General features: G+C 39.9%; 1 protein-coding gene across 3 annotated transcripts; it reads right to left on the reverse strand.

Annotated features, from left to right (window-relative positions):
- Positions 1-625: 625 nt before the first annotated feature.
- Positions 626-26,340, reverse strand: wwk (white walker). Of its 3 annotated transcripts, none has more exons than XM_043212640.2 (16): positions 25,937-26,340; positions 10,820-11,072; positions 10,198-10,568; positions 9,716-10,008; positions 9,505-9,660; positions 6,443-6,578; positions 6,252-6,382; positions 5,906-6,190; positions 5,506-5,835; positions 5,036-5,398; positions 4,880-4,971; positions 3,605-3,866; positions 3,052-3,150; positions 2,140-2,584; positions 1,896-2,041; positions 626-1,830 (listed from the first exon to the last, which is right to left on the reverse strand). In XM_043212640.2, the coding sequence occupies exons 1-16, from the start codon at positions 26,178-26,180 to the stop codon at positions 1,591-1,593; spliced, it is 3,846 nt and encodes a 1,281-aa protein (XP_043068575.1). In that variant the 5' UTR covers positions 26,181-26,340; the 3' UTR covers positions 626-1,590. The 3 variants fall into 3 exon arrangements, with proteins under 3 accessions (XP_043068575.1, XP_017099243.2, XP_017099245.2); XM_017243754.3 differs by lacking the exon at positions 3,052-3,150 and adding an exon at positions 8,737-8,802 and having other exon boundaries at positions 25,937-26,338; XM_017243756.3 differs by lacking the exon at positions 3,052-3,150 and having other exon boundaries at positions 25,937-26,338.
- Positions 26,341-27,170: the final 830 nt, after the last annotated feature.

Here is a 27,170-nt window from a genome sequence, read left to right on the forward strand (position 1 = left end):
GTTTTAGAAGCAAAAAGTTCATATCAGCCTTAATAAGAACCTGGTTCGAAGAAACCATACATCTATGAGGCCTCTAAGATTTATCCAATGTCTATTTAAATTCTTCAAAATAGTCACTATATCGCCTTATAGACTGATTTTTTTTGGTTTTATCATTTTTATAGAAAAAAGGTTTAAAAATCATAAGATGGTAAAAAAGTTTAAGAAAAATTAGTCTCGTTTTATTTAGTATTAATGAGACAACCTTGATATGTGTCATAAATGACAGAATTTTTGTAATTTGTACCGAAAAAATGGCGTCAAAATCCGAAAAACAGGAATGAAATGCGAAAATTGATTTAAAATAACGCGTTTAAGAATTTTGAAGCGCAAAAAAGTCGCAAAAAGCGGTTGTTTTTAAAAAAATCAAGATTTTTAGTGTAATACAAATAATTTAAACACGGTTTTGTGTTATATCCAACCAGGTAAGTAATTCTTACTGTCACATTAAAAATTCAGAATCTCTGTTGCACTGTGTAATTTATACTTTTCTATTGAAATACTATCGTTCCTAAAAGTATACTCTGCTTTTTCGAAGAACTTCCTCTTAGCCAAGTTTAAAGCCCAATTAATTAAAATCAGTTAATGGGTTTCTCAAATGAATGGGCTTTAATTGAGTTCGTTTTTCCAACACAAAAGCACATACAATCATTAATTTATTTTTGTTTGTATAGATCGTTTCAATTACACTTAACAGCTACAATATATTTACAAATATCCTTTGGGTGAGTGTTTGAGTGCATTTGTGTTTAAAAGTAGGTCCTGTGCCCACAATATCGATACATATTTCTTGTAATAAAGCAAGTACTGAGTAAACGAAGAAATGCAGCATATTATAGTTATAGTTTTTCGTAAGAAAGCTGCTGATGTTGATAGTTTTTATCCGATCAGTTGTACCATATAGCTAAAAGCGAGTGCGAAGGCTTAAACCTTGAATATGGAAGGAACAATGGACGATATTATCTCACAGTTTCGTGTAAGTGCCTTAAGTCGTTGTGCTGTCAGATTTTGATTCGTGGGTGAGTGTGTTTGATTGTTGTATTCCTTAATTAATATACGTATATTCAATATTCATTTACTGGCAACATAAATGCAAAACGTAACATTTTCAACATTTCTTCGTGTAACAAATTGATTTTTTTTCTGCTAAACGCTAATTAACATTGACTACCAAAAACACATTCAACAGCTAAGATGCTAACCAAAAATTCGTTTCAAAACATTATTGCTTTGGCTTTACTGCTTTTTAATGTTTCAACTATTGCAGAAGGCTAAATATTATCAAGATTTTCGTTAAAAACGGATTTCTGCAAAACATACGCTTCTCTCTTCGATGACATAACTTAGTTTCTCTACTAAATACTACTAGGTATAGTTTAATAGTTGCATCCAACTCTGGACAAGACACACATTCAGCAAATTTGCTCACATATCATCGGTAACTTCGATAAAATCTCAGCTAGATGGGGAAGGATCCAGTGCATAGAAAACTATTTACAAAGTGTGCGAGTGGGTGGTTAATTAATTTCGGTACTTTCGTATTTAATAAGCTCAATTATCCGTATGTGGGTGCGAATGTGAGGGCGGATGATACTGCTGCGGCTGTTGGTATTGATTCTGATATTGATACGTCGAAGAACCGGCTTGACTCGAGGATGTGGGTGCTGTCATTCCTGATGGATTTGCAGGCTTAATCGCAGGTTTGATATCGTCGATTTGAATTAACTGTTCGATGGGTATACAAGAAAGCTCCCCACCCACTGGCTGAGGCATTGGTAGCTTTGCCAGGGCCTGTAAATAAAATAGAAATTTTATTTAATAATAAATATATATTTTCTTAAATTTTATTTTCTTACCTTGGCATGTTCAACGGCTATGGTGGCTGCCTTTTCCGCCTCGCGCTGTCTTCGCTCCTTCAGTTTTAGTGAGAATATGGCCACGGATCTCGCACTCTTGACCAGCTTCTGTTTTAGGCGGGATTTCTTGGCAGCCAATTCAGCTGCTAAAAGGACAGAAAGAATGAAAAATTTCAAAAAAATATGTAAAGTTTATATAATGTAAGATAAAAATTAAACCGATTATATTAAAGTTAAAAATTACCCTTGGCTTCATCATCTGTGTTGCCCGTTGATGTGGATGCGGCCTGAGCCTCTTTCTCCTTTTCTTTTTCTTTCTCCTTTTCCCTTTCTTTCTCTTTCTCCTTCTCCTTTTCCCTCTCCTTTTCTCGTTCCCTTTCCTCCTTGGCAAGCTTTTGTTGCTGCTTATGGGATGAACTGGATGAGGAGTTGGATAGGGCGCCGACACTGGGTCGGGATTGGGAATTACTAATGCCAGCGGGTGCGCCAGTTGGACCAGCACCGCTGGGACTGAAAACGCTACCCCCGCCACCCGAGGACGACGATGAGGATGCGACTATTTGCTGCTGCTGCTGGGAGGCTGGTGGTGTTGCTAAATTGCTGCCAGGTGCGCCGGACTTCATGGCCACGTTGCACCAGGATGGAGCCGGCTTTAGGATATCCGCGGTGTCGGCTGTATTCCCGAGTTCCTTCAGTTGGATATACGGAGAAAACCATAAGAGTTAGTTGTTAAGTTAATAGTGTGTTTGAACTCCAAATCTACAGACACCAAAAGCTTTCTGGGGATAGGCTTTATATATTCATGTGTATTATGCTCAAAATCCATGCCATTATATGATTGATGGGGTGGAGGTGTGGTGGATTGAGAAGCCAGCGTGGGGTTGTTTGTAAGAAAGCTTCTGCCATGCCAAATCAATGTTTTTAGATTACTTTCCCCCTTGCCCAAAACTTGAATTTTCAATAAAAGCAATTTTCAACATGGATATAACTTTATAGTAATACTATTAATACATCATCTACTGTCAATGATCCTGAGTAATTTCCAAGGACGAACAATACACATCAATTAACAAACACATTTTTCATATTCGTATGCATATGGATTTGATATATGCAGGTATATATAAATACATAGTTATAGGCATCTCGCCACTACCTTTGCAATACAATCTATGCTCCTATGGAGATTCGTATTATCGTTGACTTTTAAACGAGACATCCATTCTGGTGCATGAAGTTTTATGTGTAGCTTGTCCTTTGAACGGCAAGAGTCGAGTGGGGTTTTGGGTTAAGTGAGTATTTGTATTTATTCAAGTGAGGGTTAAGGTAGTGCATTTTTAAATCTATATTTCAATTTCCCAATTACTTAATAAAAATCAGTATTCTAAAGAGTCTAATAAGTCGTATATCGTTATCCTCCTTCCTATTTACATATTTAAAGTCCCTTTAAAAGTTTGGTAGATATAGATTTTGAGATTGTTAGTAAATTTAGTAAAGTGATGTTTAAGGACAGCTACAATTTGTTAGTGAGTTTCACAACTATCGGAGCTTTTATCGGGGTATGCAAACTTCTACAGACACAAAATATACATTGAGCAGCTACTGCGGCCTTTTTGGCCTGGTCACTAAGGAAATTCTTGTGATTTAGAGGGAAATTCCTGTTTATAAGAAGTGCGATTCTACTACAGTTCTATCCCCAAAGATCTTACGCTCATGTTCAGGGGCGTGGAGCTCTCCGCGGATATTTTTCGCGTCTTGTACGGTGGTATCTCCGGGATCGTCTGCTGCGGATCCCTTTGTCCGGATAATTGGCGCATTGTGGTCCGCTGGGGACTGCTGCTGGTGCTGCTGCCAGTGTGATCAGCCGAATCGCTGGATTTCTTTCGGAATGGCGGTATTTCTTGGATATGCATCGACTGCATACGGGCTGCATAAGCCGCCGAGTTGAGAGCTAGCGTGCTGGCAGAAGCTCTGTGCCACAAAAAGCGAGAAAGAGGGGAAAAAGTACAGAAATCGTGTAAGAAATATAGTAAAAAATTTTAGATAAAGCTCATATCATTAGTAACATATAAAATGAGATAACGAAGATTCAGCAGTTTGGCCAATAGAGAGAAGTTCACGAATTTTGAAGGCTTGTGAAGAGTATTTACACAGAAACGAACATATAATAACCCTCTAATACGAAAACTATCTGCGAAACATATTTATAAAACACGTTTCTAACAGCTATACATGATTAAGGTTTAAGAAAGTTAAGGATCTGAAAACCAGTCAAGAGATTACATATGTTTTGGAGCATTTAGGATTAAACTTCAAAGTCTCAAAGGCTTAAAAACAAAACCTTTTAAATACATTTAAATCATTTTATTTTCTTGAATAGCATTAGAGGGTTAAAGAAAGCAAATCTAATACCGATTTCGAACGCAACGACTTCCGAAACCAGTTCCAGATACAAACTATTGAAGCATTCATGTGATCTATTTAGTAATAGACTCTATTATATTTATCTTTTGTTTAAAACACACTGATCTATCATCTAACGAACTATCCAATCCAGCCATGATTTACCCGCTTTTTAGCTTTTTTTGCTGTTGTTTCATTCTCGGAATGTTTCCGGTTAAAGCTGTTAAATTTCTCACAGAATATCCAAGGTATGGCGGAATTTCCGGTATAAAGATTTGTGATTTTCTAACACAACTCTGACAAGCTCTAACAAAGAATAAATATACAAATGCATCTTAATTTAAGATTAGCCAAAAGTATTAATAAAAGAAAGTGCTCTTAAAAAGCTAGAAGAATATTTTTTTTAAGTAAAGTTATAAAAAAGGTAGATTTAATAACGTTCTCTCGAAATCGAGCTGTTGTGAGCGCATGTAGTTTACGAGTATAATGCTTAGGGACCATTAGTTCGCTGGCGTGTGCGAAATACTTAGGATGTTAAGACCTTAACTCCTTCGTTATTACTCTAATTGAGGGAAACTCACCCGCCATTGCCGTCCTGATGAAGACTCGACATTGAGGCGCCACCGTGCGGAGGGGTTGACTCGTGCAACGGCCTGATGAGTATGGTGCTGGTCTGCAAAGTAAAAGTGCAAATTTTAAATGCATGTTAGAAGACCTCCAACAAATGCAACACCCACCTGTGAGGGGGGTGAGTCCGGTGACGAGTCACGATTCTCATAAATATTAACATCCGCCTCTATGTTGCGACCATAGCTAGCGAATTCCTGACCATAGAGCAATATATCCTCGGCCACCTGGCTCTCCATGGACTGATCGTGGGTGGTATTGGCGCCGCTATCCATTTGCATGCCGCCGGTGCCCTCCTGTTCCGGCTGAGTGGACGTGGTCGACTGCGGCGTGGGCGGTGTGGGTCGTGGCGAGGTGCCCTTGCACTGCATTTCCCGACGGCAATGTTCGGCGCGTGCGATTTCCGCCGCCAGCCAGGAGGGCAACTCCGGCAGTAACCAGGTGAGTGCCTGCCGCAACCCCAACATTATGTGCTAAAATCAGAGTAAAGATTATTAATTCATCTTTGTTTCTGGTCTTGGAATTCAAAATTATTAAAATCAATCTGCTTTGAAGAACTCTTACTGAACCAGAAACTCACCTCGAGAGTGACAATCAGAATTATTGTCTGAGCGGTGGTCAGTCCCGGCCACAGCCTCGAAACCTGACCAGAGAGGCCAATTAGGGCACAATTCACGATGACAGCTGCCAGGGAAAGGATGCTCAGGGCATTCTGCCAGGTGCCAATGTTGGCCACACGCTGTCCAAACGGACGCTGATGCACATGGGCCAGCTTGAAGGCATCGGAGCGAATCTCCATCAGGTTGTTGATCAAAGCGCAGACGCCGGCCAGGGGAAAGGCGGCCGAAAAGAGCACCACATACCCCATTTGGACGAGCATCTCCAAATGGTCCGAAAATGTGCCATCATACTGAAAGGAAAAAACGGGAAGCAAACAGAGGTGAACCTGCAATTGAATAATTAAAATGCCGCACACTCACCTTGTACAGCGAGCTCTCGATTTCGGCCTGCCCGATATTCCGTTTGGACTCGGTTTGGTGGGCTTGGTGGCTTTTAGTGGGCGTGCCAGATCCCTCCGCCTTAAGCTCGGCCTCTGCCGTTGCCAGTTCCTCGGCCAGGCTGCGTGTCACGTTCTGGGTGGGGCTCAGAGCTCCCCACATGTTGAAGCTCAGCTTGGCCAACTTCCATTGTTCGACAAAGTAGGGAAGGGCAGACTCGCGTAGGTTTCCAATGATTTGACGAGAGATTAGTAGACCAGCCAGTTGCTAAAATATTTTAATTTTAAATTAAATTATAATTAAAATTAAAAAAAAATATTATACTCACCTCTTTAAGCTTATCCTCGTCGCGCAAGTAGAAGGCAATATAGAAAAGTGATAGAAACGAGTTGACGAATTGGAACAAAGCCACTTTGGCTATTAAATGGTTCTCATATTTGGACTGCAGACGATAGTTTTCTGTAAAATAATAATTAAATGTTGGTTAATAAGGTCAACCACTCGAATAGCCATACTAACCCCGATCATTGAGCCACACTGCCAGTTTAAAGTAGGCCTCGTCCATTAGGGTAATGGCTCCTGCCAGTAGAACTTTCGGAATGACACTTAGGCAGCACAGGACACTCTCCTCCGGCAACTTCGAGTCCCACCAATCCTGTTAGTATTAGGGAATAAAATAAGCCTTGTATAAATCTTAATTAGGGATTTTCTTATTAGCCAGATGCCTAAGGGGAAGTGTAAATATTAATCAACATTAGTGCCACCCACCCACTTGAAAATGCTAATCAATTTCCGGACGCCCATTTCAGCCCAACTCCTATATCGTTTAATTAACCTTTAATTATAATTCCCCACTTCCCCACCTATTTTTCTCCTATTATTCAACCGGATGTTGTATGTTTGGAGTTATTTCCGAGGGATTAGTTTGTTTGTGGTTTGTTTTTCCTCTGGATATCCCAGATACAGGTTTAATATTTGGTGAACTATTTGTTAAAGAGTTAAATACAATAGGTATCCCTTAACAAAAGCCTTTCATGCCTTCGTTTAATGTAGCTACATGTTTTAAAAAGCTTTTATAAAGTTTCGCATTGTTCGGCTTAATAGGCAGTTAATTTAATTCCTTTTTTCCCCAAACTATCCAGCATATTACGGCAATTTGGTTAATAGCTGTTAATTCCCTTTGAAGTTGGACACCTTTTTATTGACGTATTATGTTTAATGGGCTTTAATTATTTTTTGCAGCCGAGTTATAATCAAGGTAATGCATCCAGGAAGTTAACGAAATGGAAACTTCCATTAAATTTCAGCAGCTCTCCAAGTCATTTGATACAGACACACATACTGCAGCTAACAACTAAACAGTCAACTGGATACTTGTCCTTTCACCATACCAGTCTGCTCTTGACAAATTCCACCATAACCGCACACAAGCACCCACACGTGGCACGCTTCATTACGACAACATTTAGGTGCTCGGCTGAGCAGTAAAAAGAACGGAACCGAAAATGCCATTGTCCCCAGGCTCTCAGGCTACCAGGTACGCATTAAGCCACATGAACTACCAGCAAACACCCGACAGTGGCCAAAAGCCAAACAACAGTAACGACAACAACTAAAAGGTCCATTGTCTGGTTAGAGAGATGAGAACATGTCCACTAAGGCTGACAGCTTTTAGCACTTCTTACGAGATGAACAGACGAAAGTGTGAAATGGTTTCTCATCGAGAAAGCGTGAAAGGTCTTAAGACACGCCTCTAAAGGATTTAAAGGCCAGAGATAAATCTTTAATTCTATAGGATAAGCGAGGAAGTATTCAAAACTATTTCAATTCTTTTCAGACTTCTCCCTCGCTTGACAAGAGCTCTAAAGCTCAAAAGGACCTGTCGCAATTATCACATAAAGGTCAAAGCTTAAGACAGCCAGCTGCAAAAAATAGAATTCCCCCATCAGTCGCTAACGGACAAATTAAAGTTTATTTCCCCCAAGATTTAAAGACAATGAGGACTTGAAGGTCACGGTTAGTTGATGGTCGTTCAAGATGGCAGCATTCGTCCATCGTCCATTCAGATTGTCCCTAACTTTTGGCCTTAGCTCGTCGCTTTTCTCTTACTGAATCTTCAATTATCCGTAAAATTTGCCAATGTCAACACAAGTTGCTTAGTATTTTATCAACGTCGATGTTGGAGTCCCAGTTCTGGGCTTAAATGTGTTCCTTTTTCGCCATATATATTCACATCTTGCTCCTCCTTCAGCTTCCCCAAAGGCAGTTTATTTTTCGCCAGCTGAGCATTTTAATTAACGTCAGCTTGGTTAAAAAAAAGTATAAAAAAATGTGGAAAAAAAGAACTGCGTATGCAAAATAATAGCCGCAAGCCATTACAAAAACGCTTCGACCCAACTGCATATGTGTGGCCAAAGTTTTAATGAAAAAAGGCTTGGTTAGCACAGCCTGGAAGAGTGAAAACCAAAACAATTCCTTTTGTGTCTGGAACTGTTTGGGATTAATGGAGATTCTCCATTGGAGAACTACCCGAAAAAGCGCCACCAATTGTACCAATTCAACTGAATAACTGAAATGTGAAGCTACTAAGCGCAATCAACTACTCTTAAGGCTAAATCGATTGATCCGATTATGATATTTTCAGTGCTAATGACATAATTGGCTAATGACATAAAAGCTACCCCTTGGCCATAAATTATGTTGCATGTTTTATGCATTAGAGCCAAGCACTGGCTCGGGACTACAAATTATACTTGTGGTTACACAATACATACGCTTAACAATCGAAATGCAAGTTAAAAATGAATAAGAACCTTGTGCAAATTATACATGCATTGAGCAATTCCTTTGTCTGGTATGTTATGGTGATCCAGCCAATCCTGTGAAGTATACAAAAATAGAAAAACCAACAAAAGACCAACACAAGAGTTTAAAACGAAAACGAACATCAATTCAATGAGGCGTGGTGAGTGATAATGTTAATCATATTTTAGATGTATGTTTTTAGAAATAGTAGTAGCAGAAAAAAGGATAATAAAACGATAATTTACAAGTTCGAAAGAAGTTAAGCGTGTGCGAGGGGCAGTTCAGATATGAGCGTGTGTATGTTAAGCAATAGCAACATAAACAGCAACCAAAAGTGGCTAACACAAATTGATAAACAGGCAACACCCACTCACTCTCACACCTATGTATACAGGACACACACAGCCCCTTAATGTGAAAACAATATTAATTATACGCCCTGTGTAACACCCGTGCGAATTGCCCTGAAATGGAGGCACGACCTCGTGATCGCCCAAGAGCGCTTGGCTTATGCCCTTGCAAATAAAAATAAAGCTTTACGGGTTTGTTGCGAACCACTTGCATACATTTGGATGGGCCATAAAAATATGATTATACGGTAATGATATTCTCGGCAATACAAAAACGAAAGAAGTATGCACATTGATCTTTCCTTAAATATATTACATTTAGTTTAATATTCACTTATCGCTTCATATTTGAAACCCATACACACTCACAGGCCATATCCTTATAGTTATATATTTACAAAATAACATTTCTTTAGTGAAACTCACCTGAAAGCGTAACATGAGAAACATAACAACAAAGACCATGCAGAGACAGCATCCTATAATTGGAAAACTGACCAGGTAGCGAAACGCACGTCGTTGCCAAGCAGGAGCCTCCCTCGGCTCTAGTCGCCCAGTTACGTTGTTTTCCTCCAAAGGACCCTACACGCGGCAACATATTAATTATACAAATTGGTGATAGCTTCGGTTGGCCTACCTTATACAGGGGCCTGGGCGGCTCCAGCAACTCCGGTGGCGTTGATAAAGTGCCCCAACGGAAAGCCAACTCCACGGAATACCGCTTCCAAGCCTCCAAGTAAAGCGAGGCCCAGGCTACGTTGAACAGCGAGAAGAGAACATGACCCATGTCCTGGGCGGTCTGACCCTTGCCCCAGAGAATGCAATAGAGGATGGTGCCAAAAACAGCCGGTACGCCCAAAGCGCAGGTGTAATGACCCAGCCAGGCAAAGTATAAGGCAACCTTAACGCCAAAATAGGCAGCAATGTCGTCTGAAAAGGGGAACAAAAAATAGGTAAGTGCTTTAAAATGTTTTGTTTACATTACTAAGGTAAATAATAGTTATACTATAGAAACAAACTTGGGTACGTGCAGAAATTACAATTAAAATGTCAAGTCAATTGTCTTAAGTTTTCTATGCTAAGAACCTCCTAACTTAAAGTCCTATCTTAACCCCTTACCTAAAGGCTGTGGTGCAAATATCTGTTTAACCCAATGCGTCTGAAGCTGGGTTAGCGAGCTGGGCTCGTGAAGGGGAAAGACCTGTGTGATTAGGCCGGACTCCTGCCAAGCGGCCACAATGCTCTGGCCCTCAGAAACGGCCGCTCGTCCGTGCAAAGCATCGATGTCACTGCAGCCAGCCCGCAGTCCTTGGAGCACCTGAAGGACCAGCCATTGGCGCTCCTGTGAAGTGAACAGCACCGTGCTGCCCACATCCCCACGCAGCTGTTGGAAGCAGTGGCTCTCGCGGGTGGTGAACTCTCTCAGTGCACCACCCAAGTCTGGTCTTAAGCGCTTTGGCAGGCGGGCATCTTCGGCGGCTTTAAAGAGGCTGTAAAATAAGAGTTTATATCAGAAAATATTTGAAACTCATTCTTATAATTTTAAAAAGATATCTAGAATCTGGTGTTATAAGAAACATCTTAATAAACTTTTCAAATGCCCACAATGAATTTCATTTGACCAAGACTTGCTTATGAAATAAGGAAATGAGCACAGTTTCAATTGAAATCTTTGAAGAAAAATCAAAAGGAAAAGTTTTTAATTAAATATTCCCCCGCTCTGTCAAAAGGTTCCACTTACACATTCACCGGAGCACTGACATAGAAGGCATTCCGCCGCGAACTCTCGTGCGCCTTGACCTGGACAAGGAGCCCAAGACCGGCCGGTGGCTGGGAGCGGATGCGGGCCAGGAGCCAGCGGAGTGCCTCGTCTGGCGCGTCCTCGGGAAATTCAATAACCACGTCACATTGTGTGGGAATTTTATTGAGCCAGAGGCGACGCGGCGTCATCAGATGGCCGGCGTAGGGCACTTTGCGGCGTAGTTGGCGGGAAGCTGGAAAATTCAAAAGGAAAATACTCGTTTACTCTCACTTCTGCACTGCTTGTCCAACTGAATATTTATGATTTTGAAGAAGTAAAAAATTTTAAATAAAGCTCTGAGCAAGGAAAAAATATTCCCCACATAAAAACATCAAGCCCTTTTTTTGGACCGACTAAAAAAAAAATAAAACCATAGAAAAAATATGCAAAAAAGGTACAAACTTTGAAATAGAAAACTTGTGCCCTTTCGGATACAACAGCCATAATGGAATAAAATCTGCATCACAGGGAGCTTAAAAAAAGGTTCTATGCCACTCAAATACACAGATAGATACTCACAATACACAAAACACAAAAAAAATAAATAAACAAAGCTGACAACATGGTACCATACAAACTACAAACCGCAAAAATCCACAACTTTTAATTAGGTAAGAGAAACAAAAAAAGGCAAAATCTAAATGAAAATACAACCAGGTAACTTGAGGACCCCCTTTCTTCCGAGAATGGAAGAGTTTTGTGTCAAAGAGCATCCTGAAGCCAAAGAAACTATGACAACAAGAAAAATTACGAAAAAATTGACTAATGACTGAACACAGCTTGGAGAAGAAGGTAAACTTACACTAAGAGAAAATAAAATAATTTTTATAAAAATTCTAAGACCCGAGGTAAACTCATTTCGAAGCTAATGAAAAATTATTAATGTTATACCAATTAGTTGGAATATATTTCATTTAATTTCAAAAGAGAATCTGAGCTTCAAGTGCACCAAGTAGAACCCATCCGTAGTCACTACAAAAGTTGGGTGCCAGATTTTAACGGTCGTAATTAATTATGAACTCGTCCTACTCTGCACCCGACCAAAAGTGGAATTTCAAAAGGAAGCCAAAATAATGACGGCGAGAAAGGAAAAAAGCACAGCTGCACGACAACTGATAGAAGGCGAGGACTTCTTGCAGCCATTAGGACTCCTGACCTTGCGGCACTATCAACAGCTTTCACTTTACATTTGGCTAATGAATAATGTCACTTGCAATGACCCCCAATTTTGGTTGGTTGGGTGCCAATGTTGGCCTTTGATAAGAATAGTAATGGTTATTTCTTTTGCACTTGACAGGGCTTGAGTTGTCAAAAAAAAACACTAATTGAAATGTACGACTTTACTTGAGCAGAGAATAATTGATCGGATTCCATTGACGTAATACTTAAATCTATCTAATTTCCTGCGTAAAATAGAACACCCAAAATCCTCTAATTCCCCAAAAGCTTTCATCTTTTGAAATATTAGGCATTTCATTTCGAAATAGAGACACAAAACAAAACCCATCATTAATTAAACATCAGAGTCATTTATATTTTCGTAACAGCTTTCCGAACGAATCTCCATTAGAGATTTTGGCATATTTAGATATTTATGTAACAAACTCAATTACACAGATTATAATGTAATGCCCCTGAGTTGGTACCCAAAAGGGCTTAATTACAATGCATGTGGATGGTTCCAAAGCACTTCTAAATATGGTGGTACAAAACTCATTAGGAACGACAAAAACAGACCGCAAAAGATGACAGTATCCTATGATGCGAAATTCGGTAATTAATTCCATGAATAAACCAGGGACAACAGGAAACACAAATCTATACCAGCATGTGATTGAAAGATAGCGGTTCGGTTCAATTCTGTTCTGTTGCATGGCAAATGAGCTGTGAATTTGTCTGTGGGAAATGCAAATACCAAAATCGTTTCAAAAAGAGACCCAAATCCGACGCCCCACGGGCATCACATGATAAACTCATACGCAATCAATGTACACAATGTACAATTGCCATTTTGATATGCTAAACACACGCACCCATGCCCATGAGCACCCCGGAAAGGTTTCCACTTTCCACTTTTATATGGCAGTGGCGCCCTCACGCACTGCTCATAAAATTGTCACAAAAGAATGGATCATGGCCACAAGGACCTCTGCCGGGAGGAGCACGCTCTGTGCATAGTTGCTCTTTCCTATCCTAGGGGATTGGGGAATAAAATTAAAGGCACTTCGAGGTGAGTGAAAAATCCCGAAATACTTTATTGTCGGCGTAGGAAGCTGGCATGCAAATTAGGAGAGAGCCAATAAAAAATGGAACACCCTTGACGCAGGCAATTTGTTGGTTACTTTAATCATGATTAACTTATTGCATATATGGGTTGTTGGACTATACGAGTGGCTTCACTAACTGGCACAATAAACAATAAATAGTTAAAGAAATAGTTATAGTTTTATTTAAGCTTTTAAAAAAAATAATATTATAATCATATATTTTCTTCAACATCTTTCAGTATTTCTGTGTTGATCTGGGATTTCCTTACTAATCCTACCCTATCTAAATCATTTTCCGCAAGTAATAAGGAAAATAGGCAAATAGCTAAAGCAGCAAAATCCTCCATCACATAAACTACACAATTCATTATACAGTCGGCACATGCTCAAGTTGACACCGACAAGGACGACTCCCGGTCTTGGTCCCGACCAAGCCAAACCAGACGAGGAAGTGGCAGCTAATGCCTTCGGCTGTTAAATCACCAGCAGTGGGCGCCCAGGGGCAGGCTGTGCGTTGAATAATTAATGAAATCGACTTTGGGCAACCATCCGGGCTCGGTTGGCGGCGAAACCAAAACCCGAATCGCGCCACAGCCGACGCATAATTTGTTGCATAAGCAGGACGAAGCTGGAAGAGTGTGATGGCTCAAATTTAATCAGCGGCTGCTGACTCTGGAGTCTGGGCGGTGTGATGATGTGCAGCTCAGATCCCTTCTCGACAACATTCAGTTAAAACAGTTTATGTTTTAATTAACCTTGATGACGTTGAACGTGGAACGAGAAAGTAGTGAAATGAAAGTGAAATGACTAGAAAAGCTCATTAGCAAACGCTCAACACTCCACGCTGAATGTCTGACATAATTGACTTGAGCTCGAATAGCGTCTAATTGAAATTAGATGATGTAATTTTGATGATGACCTGTCGTACTCCGTCTATTTTCCACAACATAGTTGCTGCGGAAACCATTTTCCATTATCGAATAAGTTAGTCAGGTCAGGTAGTCTCGCTATCAGACACATGTCACTTTCATGGCGGGGAGACAACAAAGTGGTACTCAATTCGGGGGATTTTCCTCTAACGACAATCTGACAAAATTGCTAAATGGATATAAACAATATCAAATATATTGCTTTTTGCGGCCAACCAGGATAAGCTAAGACTATATCAATTGAAATGCAGGTAACACAATAAGAGGTCTTCCTGGTAAAAATATGTTCATGTAGCACATTAATTGTTTAATAAAATATTTACACTTTGTTGATGATACATTCAAGATAAATACTCCGATTAAATGCACTCAACCTTTCACATACAATTCATACATAAATTCATTTGCATATTTGCTTATATCCTTGCCCAAAGGATATTAAATATTTAATCGACGACGAAAAAATAAATCGTTTCTGTTTCAGTGGCGAAAATTTTTCACATGGGTACTATCAAAACCAGTCAGCCGTAAAGTATTTTCCTCCTTGGGAGTTAAGAGGTGCCGTGGTTTTATCGTTTCACTTTTTCAGTTTTATTGGCATCCTTCTGGCTTCGCTTACTACAACTCAAATACATATATAACATATATAATACATGTAGTTGTTCTTTGGTGGCAAGTCTGTATTGATGCACTGTATCCTTGCTGTGATTAATGTACCCAAAACTTCATTCCCATTACTTTTTTGTCGTGTCTCCTTCGACACATTCACCGGCTATCCAGTGCTCGTCCTTTGTAACTTTTGCTGCCCAAGTGGTTGACAGGACAGTGAACATTCAAGGACCACCGCTTGGTCAGCATAAATTAATTGCATTTGTGTATGGGACACAGACCCCAGGATATGGAGCATCAGACACAATGGATTTATGGAGGCGTTCTCCACAGCCAGTATAAGTATTTATCATCAGAAGGTATATATGTATATTTGTGTTTCTGAGTGGCTTAAGCACATTAAGGTGCCAGGTCTTTAATTGAGTTTTAATCAGGTTAAGTGAAAGTGGTCAACAAAATCGGATTGGCAATGAGCTTCAAGCTTAATCTATGCTAGAAAGACGGGTTTTATGTTATATGCATAATAGAGATATCTAATTTTATATAAATGCTTTTGAGAATATAAAATTATTCAAGGCCTGGCCTCTTTCACATTTTTCCTTCGTTCATCTCATCAAAAGGATTTTTCATAGACATGCTCTTCCGCAGTCTTTTTCCCAAATGCTATAACTGACAACTAAAACCACTCAAAGTGTCAAAATCCCCAATCAGAGTGGAAGGGAAGGATGCAGAACGAATGGGTCTGTGTGGGATGGAAGTCTACGTGGTGGACCCTTCAGCGAGACGGGCTCTTGAACGAGCTCCGACTATATTGATTGGATCTGCATAAATAATTGAAGGCGAACAATTGAAAATCAAAATGTTTCGAAGACGGCGGACACCACACAAGTTAGTTTAGTCCATTATATAAAATATCTTAAATTGTAAGTCTTCTTAAAATTTTCAATTATATAAGTGCGCAGCTGAGAACCGTTTCAGTTCTGCTCAGTTGGCCCTCGAAAGAGTTAATTAGGGTTGACGGCGACAAAGCTTTACGTTCCTGGAGCTCTTTTAGCTTAAATGTGTCAGTTCTTTTTTTAGCAAACTAAATTGAAACAGAGCTAATCTTTACCTTGCATCTTTCAAAACCTCTCAATCTTTTTCCAATTATCTTTCAGGCTGCAAACAGGACTGTCGGAAAGGCAAGCGCCTGTGGACATAATTACAAATTATGTTCGCAAATTAAATAATAAATCTTGCTTATGTTTATAATGAAAATCCACTTAGCGCGGAACCGGCACAGGGTCAGACAAGAGCAAAATAGCAAAGCGCGAGATAACAACAGGACAGGCAGGCAGCGCCAAACAAACAGGACATGCCAAGGACATGCACGCCAAGAGATTTTCTCCGCACTGCTTTCTCTTTTCATTTTCCTGCGTGTGCTTATGTCGAACATTATTTAGTTGCCAGCGCTGCTATGTTAATATAAGGTAACACGAATTCTCCCCCAAAAACCCAAAAGAACACAAACACACATACCGTTTAGAAGAACCGAGTTTAGGGGAAAAGAGAATGTGCCAGGCAACCAACATTTTAATGGCTTTTGAAAAGATGCAGCCAGAAGACTCGTCGCGGCTTAAATAATTTTAATTGCTTTAAACTTAATTAGGTCTGCGAGAAACCATTTTGCGTTTACAATTTAAACGAAATATGTCAGCGGGTGTGGAGGAATTTTATTCTATAATGCGATACAACGAAACCATAATTTGGTGGTGTACATGGCGTATACGTAATATGTGCTGCAAACGTCAGATCATGTCATGTTAGGAACTTTGTCCTGTGGTGGGGCTTTGCAATTGGGGGCTGTTCAAAGTGGCTGTGACGGCACCTGACAGGTGCGTATATCATTGCCATAAACTCGAGTTGTCAAATGTCAAAAGAACCCAACAATTGGCATCGAAAAGATGAGTGAAATGTTTATATTAAATTGAAGGAATTGGCGAAATATTTAGGGATACTTTAACTACGAGCCGTCTAAAACTTTCCACCACAAATCTGCATCATAAAACCCTTCATTTGACGCGCCTCTCTGCTCGATGTGACTAATAACCCAAAAAGAGGAGATTTTTGATTAATTGCTTTACAACTAGTGGGCACACATTGTGGTGCTTAGCATGTTGTTCCAGCCTGCTTTATGGTGGAAAAACAAAAAGACACTGTGAACCAGGAAGTGATGATTGATTGTCCCTTTTAACGGCCACAAAAACTACAATAAAGGACAAAAACAGGGCTGACACAGTGTCTGGCTGTTGAATCCAATACTGGAAATCACATTTAGCCTCATAAGTGACGCACACGCAGGCTGTAGCCCGGCCTTGTAAATGCAACCATTTAGGCCAGAAGGAAGATCCTACCGAAGGATAACCGCAGCTGAGTCCAGTTAAATCTGTGGCCATGCACATGTGGCCCTACAGCTTATCTTGGATCTGTGTCGTCTATACGCACACCTAATGTAAACCACTGCAAATCTATGATTGGAATATATTTACTTTATATATACGGACATAATTGATTTAGTGGTGTCCGGACATCTGTTCAACCTCGAGCAAGTAAACAGGATGTTCGGCGGAGAGCACGCAACGAAGAACATCACTTAAGAGCCACCGGATGTACTTGTGTTAGGTCAGCAAACAAAATACAGTACTACCTCGCCTCTAAAAGCTTAAATAAGTAAGCTTTACTTTAAGCCTAATTAGCCTTAGAGATTTTTATTTTAATAATATAATTAATGTCAATTCCGTTGCTGTACTGAGGCTTTCGTTCTATCTAAAGTCTGCATTAAAATTGCTGCATCATAACGCAATTTCCTTTCTGCTAGCTGCTAGCTGTCTTTTTATTGAATAAACATTGTGGCTTGGCTGTCTGACATCAATTTTCCGCTTCCTCGCCTTCGTCTGCAGCCGCTCGGTAAACGGAAATTGATTTTATGCTGATGTAAATTAAATAACTAAAAAGCGCACATCAACAGGCCACGCACGACTTCCAGCCAATCAATTTGTGCGAAAAAAAGTGCGGCGAATAAATATATATTTCATTGCAATAAATATGTAATGACAATCCAAACGAGCTCCTTCCTGACCAAAAACTGAAAATCATTACGCGCATATATCGGAGAGAAAAGAATGTCAAAATTCAATTGAATTGATGAAAGAATTTCTGGCTGAGCGCCACACGAAAGGGCTGTGATTGATATGAAAACATTTCCAAATCACAGCTTGAAAATTGTGTGGAAAAACGTCAAATGTTATTTATGGCAAAATCAAGTCGAAGGAGTCAGTGAACGACGAACGAACAATTTACAAATGCCACAGACTGGAAATGTTGGTGGCGTTCGCGAAATTTAGAAAATATAGCATACTTAATTGGGCATGGAGAAATAAAATTACACACAGGTTTTTTAAGGTTTTTGCAAATTTGGAGATCTATATAACTATTCATTTCACAATCACTTAGCTACTTGAGGTATCTCAACTACTTAGCAGTGACTGATACTAGAGTTCTTGGCGAAATGCTAGCAACATTCAACTTCCGTTGGCCTCATTGATTTTTTCTATTTCTATTTTCGTCATTTTCGGCAACATTTCCAAGTGCACTTGCGGCTATTGCGACTACACATACCAGCATATATATCTACATACGTACAGCTGGACAAGCACTATACATACCTATATATATATAGGTTGGACTGAAGCCAAGAATCGTTCTAAAGGCAGAGGACATGCAATGTATATATATACAGACAAAGAGTACATTTGGATTGGTTCTCTTTTCGCTTTACTTTGTATTTTTTTGGTCCAATTTTTTGGCTGAGTAGAAAACCAAGAGCAGTGCTGTTGGCGGTTGGTTCGACTCAACTTCGACGGAAACAGGTAAAAGATAACGGAGGCCCTGCTCTGTAAAAGTACTGCGAACAGGAACTATTTCCTTTGCCATGGTTTGGGCATTTGTGCACTATCCTTTGTTTCCTGCAAAGCAGGTTAAGCCTTCAGCCAGGACTGACGAATACACGAGCATCATCAGGACTTAAATGTTATGCACAACGGGAATGCAAGCAAGATTGTCAGATAGCTTTGGCTTTATGGTATATCCTCCAATCCAACTCCAGTGCCCCTCGTTGCAACACCATTCAAGTCTGGCATATTCAGACATTGTCTGAAATCGAATTTTGGCAGTGCTTTGCTACGTGTGGGGGTGTCAGGATAAGGACTGACAACTGGTTTGAGGGGCGAAACCGTAGCATTCGATGTGAAAGGACATTGTCTAACCAGGCAGAGTTCCTTTACTAAGGTTATCGCTACCTTGTTATGTTTTTACAAAGAGCGTAGCTCTATTTTGTGGAACATTAAAGTCATTCTTTGTATTTATTTATTTCTTAGGCAAACAATTCCATTTTGAATTAAAATATGTAAATTCCAGTTTTGATTTCGGTTATTATTTAGTTTAAGGTTTTATTTAGAGCTATTAAATTTTTTTTAATTGTGTTATTTAAAGATCATTTGAAACAATGAAACATTCTAGGTTAATCTCAGATATATTCTTGTTTATTAATACTTTTTATTGAATATTGAATATTTTCCTGTGCAATCTTCTGTTTAAAACAGTATGTTTGAAAAAAGCTAAATTTTATTGCGATTAAATAGAGCATAACTAAAAATGTTCAGTATATTTCCACATTGACATTTAAACGATTTACAGTCTAAGTGAGCTCCCTGGGTTCTTATTTTAAATCGAATCACACGGACCGAATGACTTGTAAGAGAAATCTCCTGCCCACCTCGTTTCGCTCTGTTGAATCCCTATACAAAGCTAATCAATAAGAAATTAAAGCAACACTCTGCAGCTAACCTGGCCGACACGCAATGAACTCGGAACGGCAAGAGGCAAAGGTAAAACCGTTGACATAAGCCAATCAGATTAGCAGCCAATCAAAGCTATGAGCCAAACTTGCACACAGCTACGCAAATGAAACCGGTATGGTAACAGAATACCGGCCGGGGCAGGGATACGGATAACAAGGCGGGGAATATATGGGGTATTTTACGGAAATTAAGCTGCTCTCAGTGCCGGCAGCACAGATGCCAATGCTGCTCATAATGATGATGGTGATGATGTTTGGCGCCATCGATGACTTTAACAATTTGAAACATCGACGCACGCAAAATCCGAATTGTGGATGGATTGACTTTGCCGACTCTTCACCTGCAAAATCCCGCATCAGCTGTCAGACAGTTCAGTCAACGATTTGGGTGAAAGTATACCAAGCATATGCAACTATGCAACGGATGCAAATACACACAGAAACATCCGGTTGTCTGTAACTGGCACGGGAAAAGGAGACGGTAGTCGTTCGGGTGGTGGGCCTGTGGCTTGGCGATTCGGTTGGATGTACTCAGGGCTGGAGATGGTGTCGGGTTGGTTGGCTTCCTTGGAAGCAACATGCGCAACTTGCCACGCATTTGCATATCAAGATTTTCAACAGAATTGTGGCTAAGCTTGCCACCTCTAGGGTTTTAAGCGAAACTGTAGAAAACAATTGAAGATCTTTCGGATAATGTTTTTAAACTCTTACTAAATATACACCGTCAATTTAAGGTCCCCGTGCTATATCTTTTAAGATATTCATAAGACGTTTAACAAGCTAAAATAAAAAGAACGAACGAAAAGGATTATCCAGAGAAAAGTTCTGATTTTCTTCATTTTTTTCTGAGCTACATCACGACCGCAATCATTTCTCAAATAAACTGACAGCTTTGCAAATTTATATAATTTATTATGTGAAAAAAGGACCTCGGAAGATAACAAAATATGTATGTATTATTATACACACATTTGATTTATGGAAAACATAAAAATTCATGAAAAAACATCGCATTTAATTTTGGCCAACTCTTTTGAGATTTCGCCTTTCGCCTTGAGAGAAGCCATCAATTTTTCAAAGAAAACGGAAGAAAACAAAGCACTCCTGCACTGGGCACTTAAGAACCATAAAGAATGCAACACAAACAATGAAAAGGCCATTAAAATTCTTTATTTAAAATCAGTTCCGCTCTCTGCGAGCTTCATAGTTCCTGCTAAGCCAAAGTGCAACGACAATGTAATGGCCAAATAATGGCTTGCCATGGTGTAATCTTTATGGAGCCTCTTTGCTCTGGTTTTCGATGACCTCTATTTTTTAATTTCCTCCAAAGTTCAAGAGCAGCTAAGAGAGAACATTATTTGTTTATTCTTTCAAATGATTTTTTTTGCCAACCAGAAAGAAATCTGACAACCTAAGAAAAATGAAGCATTTTCCATGCCCATGTTTTTCCCATATGTGTGCTCCATATTTGCTTTTCTCTCAGCCAAAAGCTTTCGTAGACAAAAGGCATTACTATATGGACTATGTGTATGTAAAGGAAAAAAGTAAGAATAAACTATGAACATTATGTGGGGCTTTTGTTTGGCTTATGTTTTTGGCCCGCGATACACAAGCATGTATAATGCCACATGTTACGCCCCCAAGATCAATGCAATAAAAAGATTCAAAGGATGAATAACCCAGGGGCTGGCCAAGTGAATGGATACAGATAATATATAAAAAAAAAGAAGTGTCACATAAAGGTATCCTTTCAGGTGACTGGGTTCATAGAAATTACATGGTTCTATACAATGCATATACATTCTTTCCTACCCATATCTGCCATCTGCTTAAATCAAATATTTTTACCGATTTGAATAAAACTTTATTTCTATCGTTCCATTTTCTGTGCATCCAAAAATCGTTTAAGGTCCTCCACTTGAGAATCGGATGAGAATTGGGGAAGATATAGCCATTCCTGTGGGCCCTCTAGGAGAAAAACTCATTTTCAGGGATCCCCTCCCGAAAAATGCACAAAAAAATTAAAAAATATTTTGTCTCAGGATTTTGATGCAGAATGGTGGCGAATCGATCCACAAATTGTTTAAGGTACTCCGCTTGAGAATCGGATGAGAATCGAGGAAGATATAGCCATCACTGTGGACCTTATAGGGGAAAACTTCATTTTCAGGGGATTCAATCACAAAAAATGGACAAAAAATTGAAAAAAATTTTGTCTCAGGATTTTGATGCAGAATGGTGGCAAATCGATCCACAAATTGTTTAAGGTACTCCGCTTGAGAATCGGATGAGAATCGAGGAAGATATAGCCATCACTATGGACCTTATAGGGGAAAACTTCATTTTCAGGGGATTCAATCACGAAAAATGGACAAAAAATTGAAAAAATATTTTGTCTCAGGATTTTGATGAAGAATGGTGGCAAATCGATCCACAAATTGTTTAAGGTACTCCGCTTGAGAATCGGATGAGAATCGAGGAAGATATAGCCATCAAAAAATCAAAACATCAAAAAAAATATCAAATATCAAAAATATCAATATCATCAAAAACAAAAAATTTGAAAAATATTTTGTCTCAGGATTATGATGCAGAATGGTGGCGAATCGATTCACAAATCGTTTAAGGTACTCCGCTTGAGAATCTGATGAGAATTGGAGAAGATATAGCCATCACTGTGGGCCCTATAGGGGAAAACCCCACTTTCAAGGGATCCCGTCACGAAAAAAGGACAAAAAATTTAAAAAATATTTTTTCTCAGGATTTTGATGCAGAATGGTGGCGAATCGATCCACAAATCGTTTAAGGTACTCCGCTTGAGAATCTGATGAGAATTGGGGAAGATATAGCCATCACTGTGGGCCCTATAGGGGAAAACACCATTTTCAAGGGATCCCGTCACGAAAAATGGACAAAAAATTGAAAAAATATTTTGTCTCAGGATTTTGATGCAGAATGGTGGCAAATCGATTCACAAATCGTTTAAGGTACTCCGCTTGAGAATATGATGAGAATTGGAGAAGATATAGCCATCACTGTGGGCCCTATAGGGGAAAACAGCATTTTCAAGGGATCCCGTCACGAAAAATGGACAAAAAATTGAAAAAATATTTTGTCTCAGGATTTTGATGCAGAATGGTGGCGAATCGATCCACAAATCGTTTAAGGTACTCCGCTTGAGAATCTGATGAGAATTGGGGAAGATATAGCCATCACTGTGGGCCCTATAGGGGAAAACACCACTTTCAGGGGATTCCATCACGAAAAATGGACAAAAAATTGAAAAAATATTTTGTCTCAGGATTTTGATGCAGAATGGTGGCGAATCGATCCACAAATCGTTTAAGGTACTCCGCTTGAGAATATGATGAGAATTGGGGAAGATATAGCCATCACTGTGGGCCCTATAGGGGAAAACCCCACTTTCAGGGGATTCCATCACGAAAAATGGACAAAAAATCGAAAAAATATTTTGTCTCAGGATTTTGATGCAGAATGGTGGCAAATCGATTCACAAATCGTTTAAGGTACTCCGCTTAAGAATCTGATGAGAATTGGGGAAGATATAGCCATCACTGTGGGCCCTATAGGGGAAAACACCATTTTCAAGGGATCCCGTTACGAAAAATGGACAAAAAATTTAAAAAATATTTTTTCTCAGGATTTTGATGCAGAATGGTGGCGAATCGATTCACAAATCGTTTAAGGTACTCCGCTTGAGAATCTGATGAGAATTGGAGAAGATATAGCCATCACTGTGGGCCCTATAGGGGAAAACACCATTTCAAGGGAAAACACCATTTCCATTTTCCCGTCACGAAAAATGGACAAAAAATTGAAAAAATATTTTGTCTCAGGATTTTGATGCAGAATGGTGGCGAATCGATCCACAAATCGTTTAAGGTACTCCGCTTGAGAATCGGATAAGAATTGGGGAAGATATAGCCATCACTGTGGGCCCTATAGGGGAAAAAAGCATTTTCAAGGGATCCCGTCACGAAAAATGGACAAAAAATCGAAAAAATATTTTGTCTCAGGATTTTGATGCAGAATTTTGTCGAATCGATCCATATCTGGATCTCTGCAAGGGTATAAAAAGAACTATTCAGGTCATAGAATAAATAATAAATACTACACAATTGTTTGAAAACGATTGCCGACTCTACAAATTTATTTCCCACTTGAACCCCTGACAACAATACCATAAAAGGGGTTAACTGTCAAAATCATGGAATCATCTATGCCACCCGCAGACCCACAGCCCCATCCTGGGGCCTGTCAATGCCGATGGCAGCCAGAGCAACAAATTCCCAGGCTGTGCCCTGAAGCCAACGCAAATAAAAATGACAACAAAACAATCTTCGACAAAGGCAAACAAACAAAAATGCGAATACAAACATGGACAGTTAGACAACGTCGGATCCCAGACGAGAGCAAAGAAAATGGGGGTACAAAAGCCAACGTTAGATATGACTGAAGTATGATTCAATTCCATTACCAGACGTAATGCACAACGGGAACCCGACAAAAAAAAAATCGATGAGCTCCCATGAACGCCATTCGGCGAATTTGCTTCTAATTCCTAACGCACGCAAGTGCAGCTCCATTGAGAAATGGGTTGGTGCTAATGGAACATTGGGGATGGCAGTTATCGTGGGACAGAATAGGGTGAGAACGCTGGCCACGTCACTCGCTCGTCCCAGAATGCCAGTAAAGTTTAAAAGTCATGTCTGCCATTTTGGCAACACGTAAATCCGCGCACTTCCTGAACACTCACTCCTCGGCCACACAGTGGATGGCGCTCTGATGAGGAGCCAATCGAGGTTCAGGTCAGGAGCCCTCCTCCTCCAGGAGGTGGGAGCTTTTGGGTTCACGCGAAAAACACCGCAACACGCTTTAAAATTTGTTGTGCAATTTTCACAGCTAACGAAGTGGGAGACCATGGAATTTGATTAGAAATTCAAACGGAAATAGGACTTGGAAAGCCAGTAAATTGCGAGGAATATTCCACAAGAATGATGGTTATATAAGCTGGGGAATAAATTCAAATCTTCAAATAAATTATAATAAACAGCGACATTACTCTTCCACCAAAATCAATCATATACCATATAAAGCATATAATCAATACGCAGTAATAGAAATCGCCTTGAGGCTCCTAACCCATAAACTAGTAGAGGCGACCCACCTCATATGCCATTGACATGAGACACTTCACCCCTGCACGCAAGCAAACTCAACCTTGACCCATAAAAGCTAATGAAATTAATTAACTACCCTCATGGAAGTCACCGAAAGTAAACATGAAAGGAGCCAAGTAGTAGAATTCATCGCATCACATATGGGGCAACTCGAGCGAATGGGCAAACACTTGAAGTAAAATAGTTAATCCATTTGCACACTCAACATTTAATGAAACCCGCAGCCACTGGCGTGCCCAAGGAATAAAAAAAAACAATCAATATGGGGCTGGGGAAGCGGAAAACCAAGTCCAACAAGACCAAGTCAGCAAGACGCCCAATCAATTAAAGAGTAATCAAATGGGGAATATCCCGCTCTACTGTTGCAGGGGGGATATGCACCGCTTGAAGCGCATTTTCTTTGTCATCTGCTACATAAATAATTCAAATTGCGCCTTCCTTTAGACGATGGCGACGTCTTTCAATAGCTTGGCAGCACAAAGGACTCGACTGGGACAATGGCAATGCACCACTGGGCACGGGCAGGGGCAGGGCCCACACGCCCACTTGAGGCGGAATGAATGGCAAAGTTAGTTTTATTTTTCTAACGCTAACAGAACTTGACAACGGAACCGGAAGTATGGCAATTTAAAAGTCATTCGATAGTTGGCTCGATCACAATTAAAAACTTTTAAGCAAATTGTTTGCGAATAAAAAAGTTTTCCTCAAAATATTTTTGGAAAAATAATTAATTAAAGACAGGAGACCAATGCACTTGCGCATGCAAGAGGGTTAAAATTAAAGCACAATCAGTTCTTGTTCCAAAATCCCCTCCATGACAAACTGGATCCAATCAAAGTTTCCGACGTGCTCCAGTTGTTTTTGATTAAAGAAAAATGAGAGCCCCGCAGCTATTCACACGCCTTCGTTCCTTCCACGCCTTCTCCAACCTGCTATTTCCTATTTTCCACCTATGACAAATGAACCTGGTTGGAAGTTCGCCTCGATGGAAATTGTTTGTTTTTCCGCCGAAAGGTGGTGGTGTGCTCCGGGTTGCTCAACGCAATTGGCACTCAAATATTCATCGGCTTACGCCCGCCAATTTTTGCGAACAAAACGAAATACTATACCCAAAAAAATAGGAAATTATTGTTGTTTTTGCCTTTGACACTCACCATTCTCGATGGTCTCCTTGGCACAGGATATTATTTTGCCTTTGCGACGTCGCAAATTCGATTCAAAATTGTTGTCATCGGTGAAATCATCCTCTCCGCCATCCCTGGTGCCGCCGCCACCATCGCCGGCTGTTGTAGTCGCCGTAGAATCCGGCACATCCTCCGACGACTGCCGCTCCGAGTACGAAACTCCGTCTCCGGACCCTTCACCACCGTGCATTAAAGTTTTAAAACTTTGGCTCATGCTGTGCCAAAATCTCACTTTGCTGATTTATTTTAAATTTTATTTGTTTTTGTTTTTTATAGTTTATAGAATCTTTTCAGATATTATAAAAATATTATTCTATTACATTGCAGTTTAATCACAATATTTGCGTGTCAATTAATTGACTTATTACAAGAACAGGCCAAGAAAATGGTTTCACTCATTAATCAGATGACCTGAAAACGCAGGTAAACAGAAGCCTTTTGATTACAAGTTTATGAAAAAAAAATTAAACGGAGGAAAACGCAAAAATTGGGTGCGTGATTCGAAGAAAAGCTTAGCACGCAATCGGCAGAGGAAAAGTGTAAAAAGAAATGCCCAGACTGCCGGCTAAAAAGACGTTTTTTTTTTCTGTTTTAGTTGCCATAAATGGCTAGTAAAAGTGGGTTGGTTGGCAGACTAGCGATAGTAAGTCACCGCGAGAGAAGGGTGGGTGGGTTCGGGTTCAGTCATTACCCGCAACCCCCGAGATGGATCCAAAATACGATTTCAAAAATAACTACCAGCCAAGCCAGCCATCAGCAAACTAAAATTAAAACCTTTTGAAAGTTTTTTGCAAAACCAACAAATAAAAAAAAAAGCTGAAATGCTTTTCTTATTTCATAATCGCTTCTTGCATTTAGGTTAAACAATCGCCGAAATAACACTAGGAATTTATTTTTTTTAACACAAAGAACTGCAAGTCGCTACTTTCGATAGCATACTTTTGGGCTGGAATTGCCGTTAGTGGGCCGAGGTACACTTCCGTGGTTAGTTTTATTTCAAAACTGTTAAATATATTTATTTATTTTGCTGTGGAAATGTGAACTGGGGTGTAGCCGTCGAAGAAAGAAAGTGTTTGCGCGCTAGGAAATGCCGTCAGAGACTGAAAGTCTTTCACTTTGCCGTGGGAGCCAAATACCCAACACAAAGAGCAGCCAGATTCGTGGTGAGTTACTCAGTTATTGATTTTGTACACTGCAAAGACAG

This window comes from Drosophila bipectinata, chromosome 2L (genome assembly GCF_030179905.1).
Source record: "Drosophila bipectinata strain 14024-0381.07 chromosome 2L, DbipHiC1v2, whole genome shotgun sequence".
In the NCBI taxonomy this organism is placed as follows: Eukaryota; Metazoa; Arthropoda; class Insecta; order Diptera; family Drosophilidae; genus Drosophila; species Drosophila bipectinata.

Excerpts from the sequence above, each read along its gene's own strand:
- wwk (XM_043212640.2), bottom strand. The coding sequence starts at position 26,180 with ATGAGCCAAAGTTTTAAAACTTTAATGCACGGTGGTGAAGGGTCCGGA. Across the intron at positions 10,009-10,197 it reads ATTTGCACCACAGCCTTTAG|ACGACATTGCTGCCTATTTT; the intron begins GTAAGGGGTTAA and ends TCCCCTTTTCAG. Across the intron at positions 6,191-6,251 it reads ACGAGGATAAGCTTAAAGAG|CAACTGGCTGGTCTACTAAT; the intron begins GTGAGTATAATA and ends AAAATATTTTAG.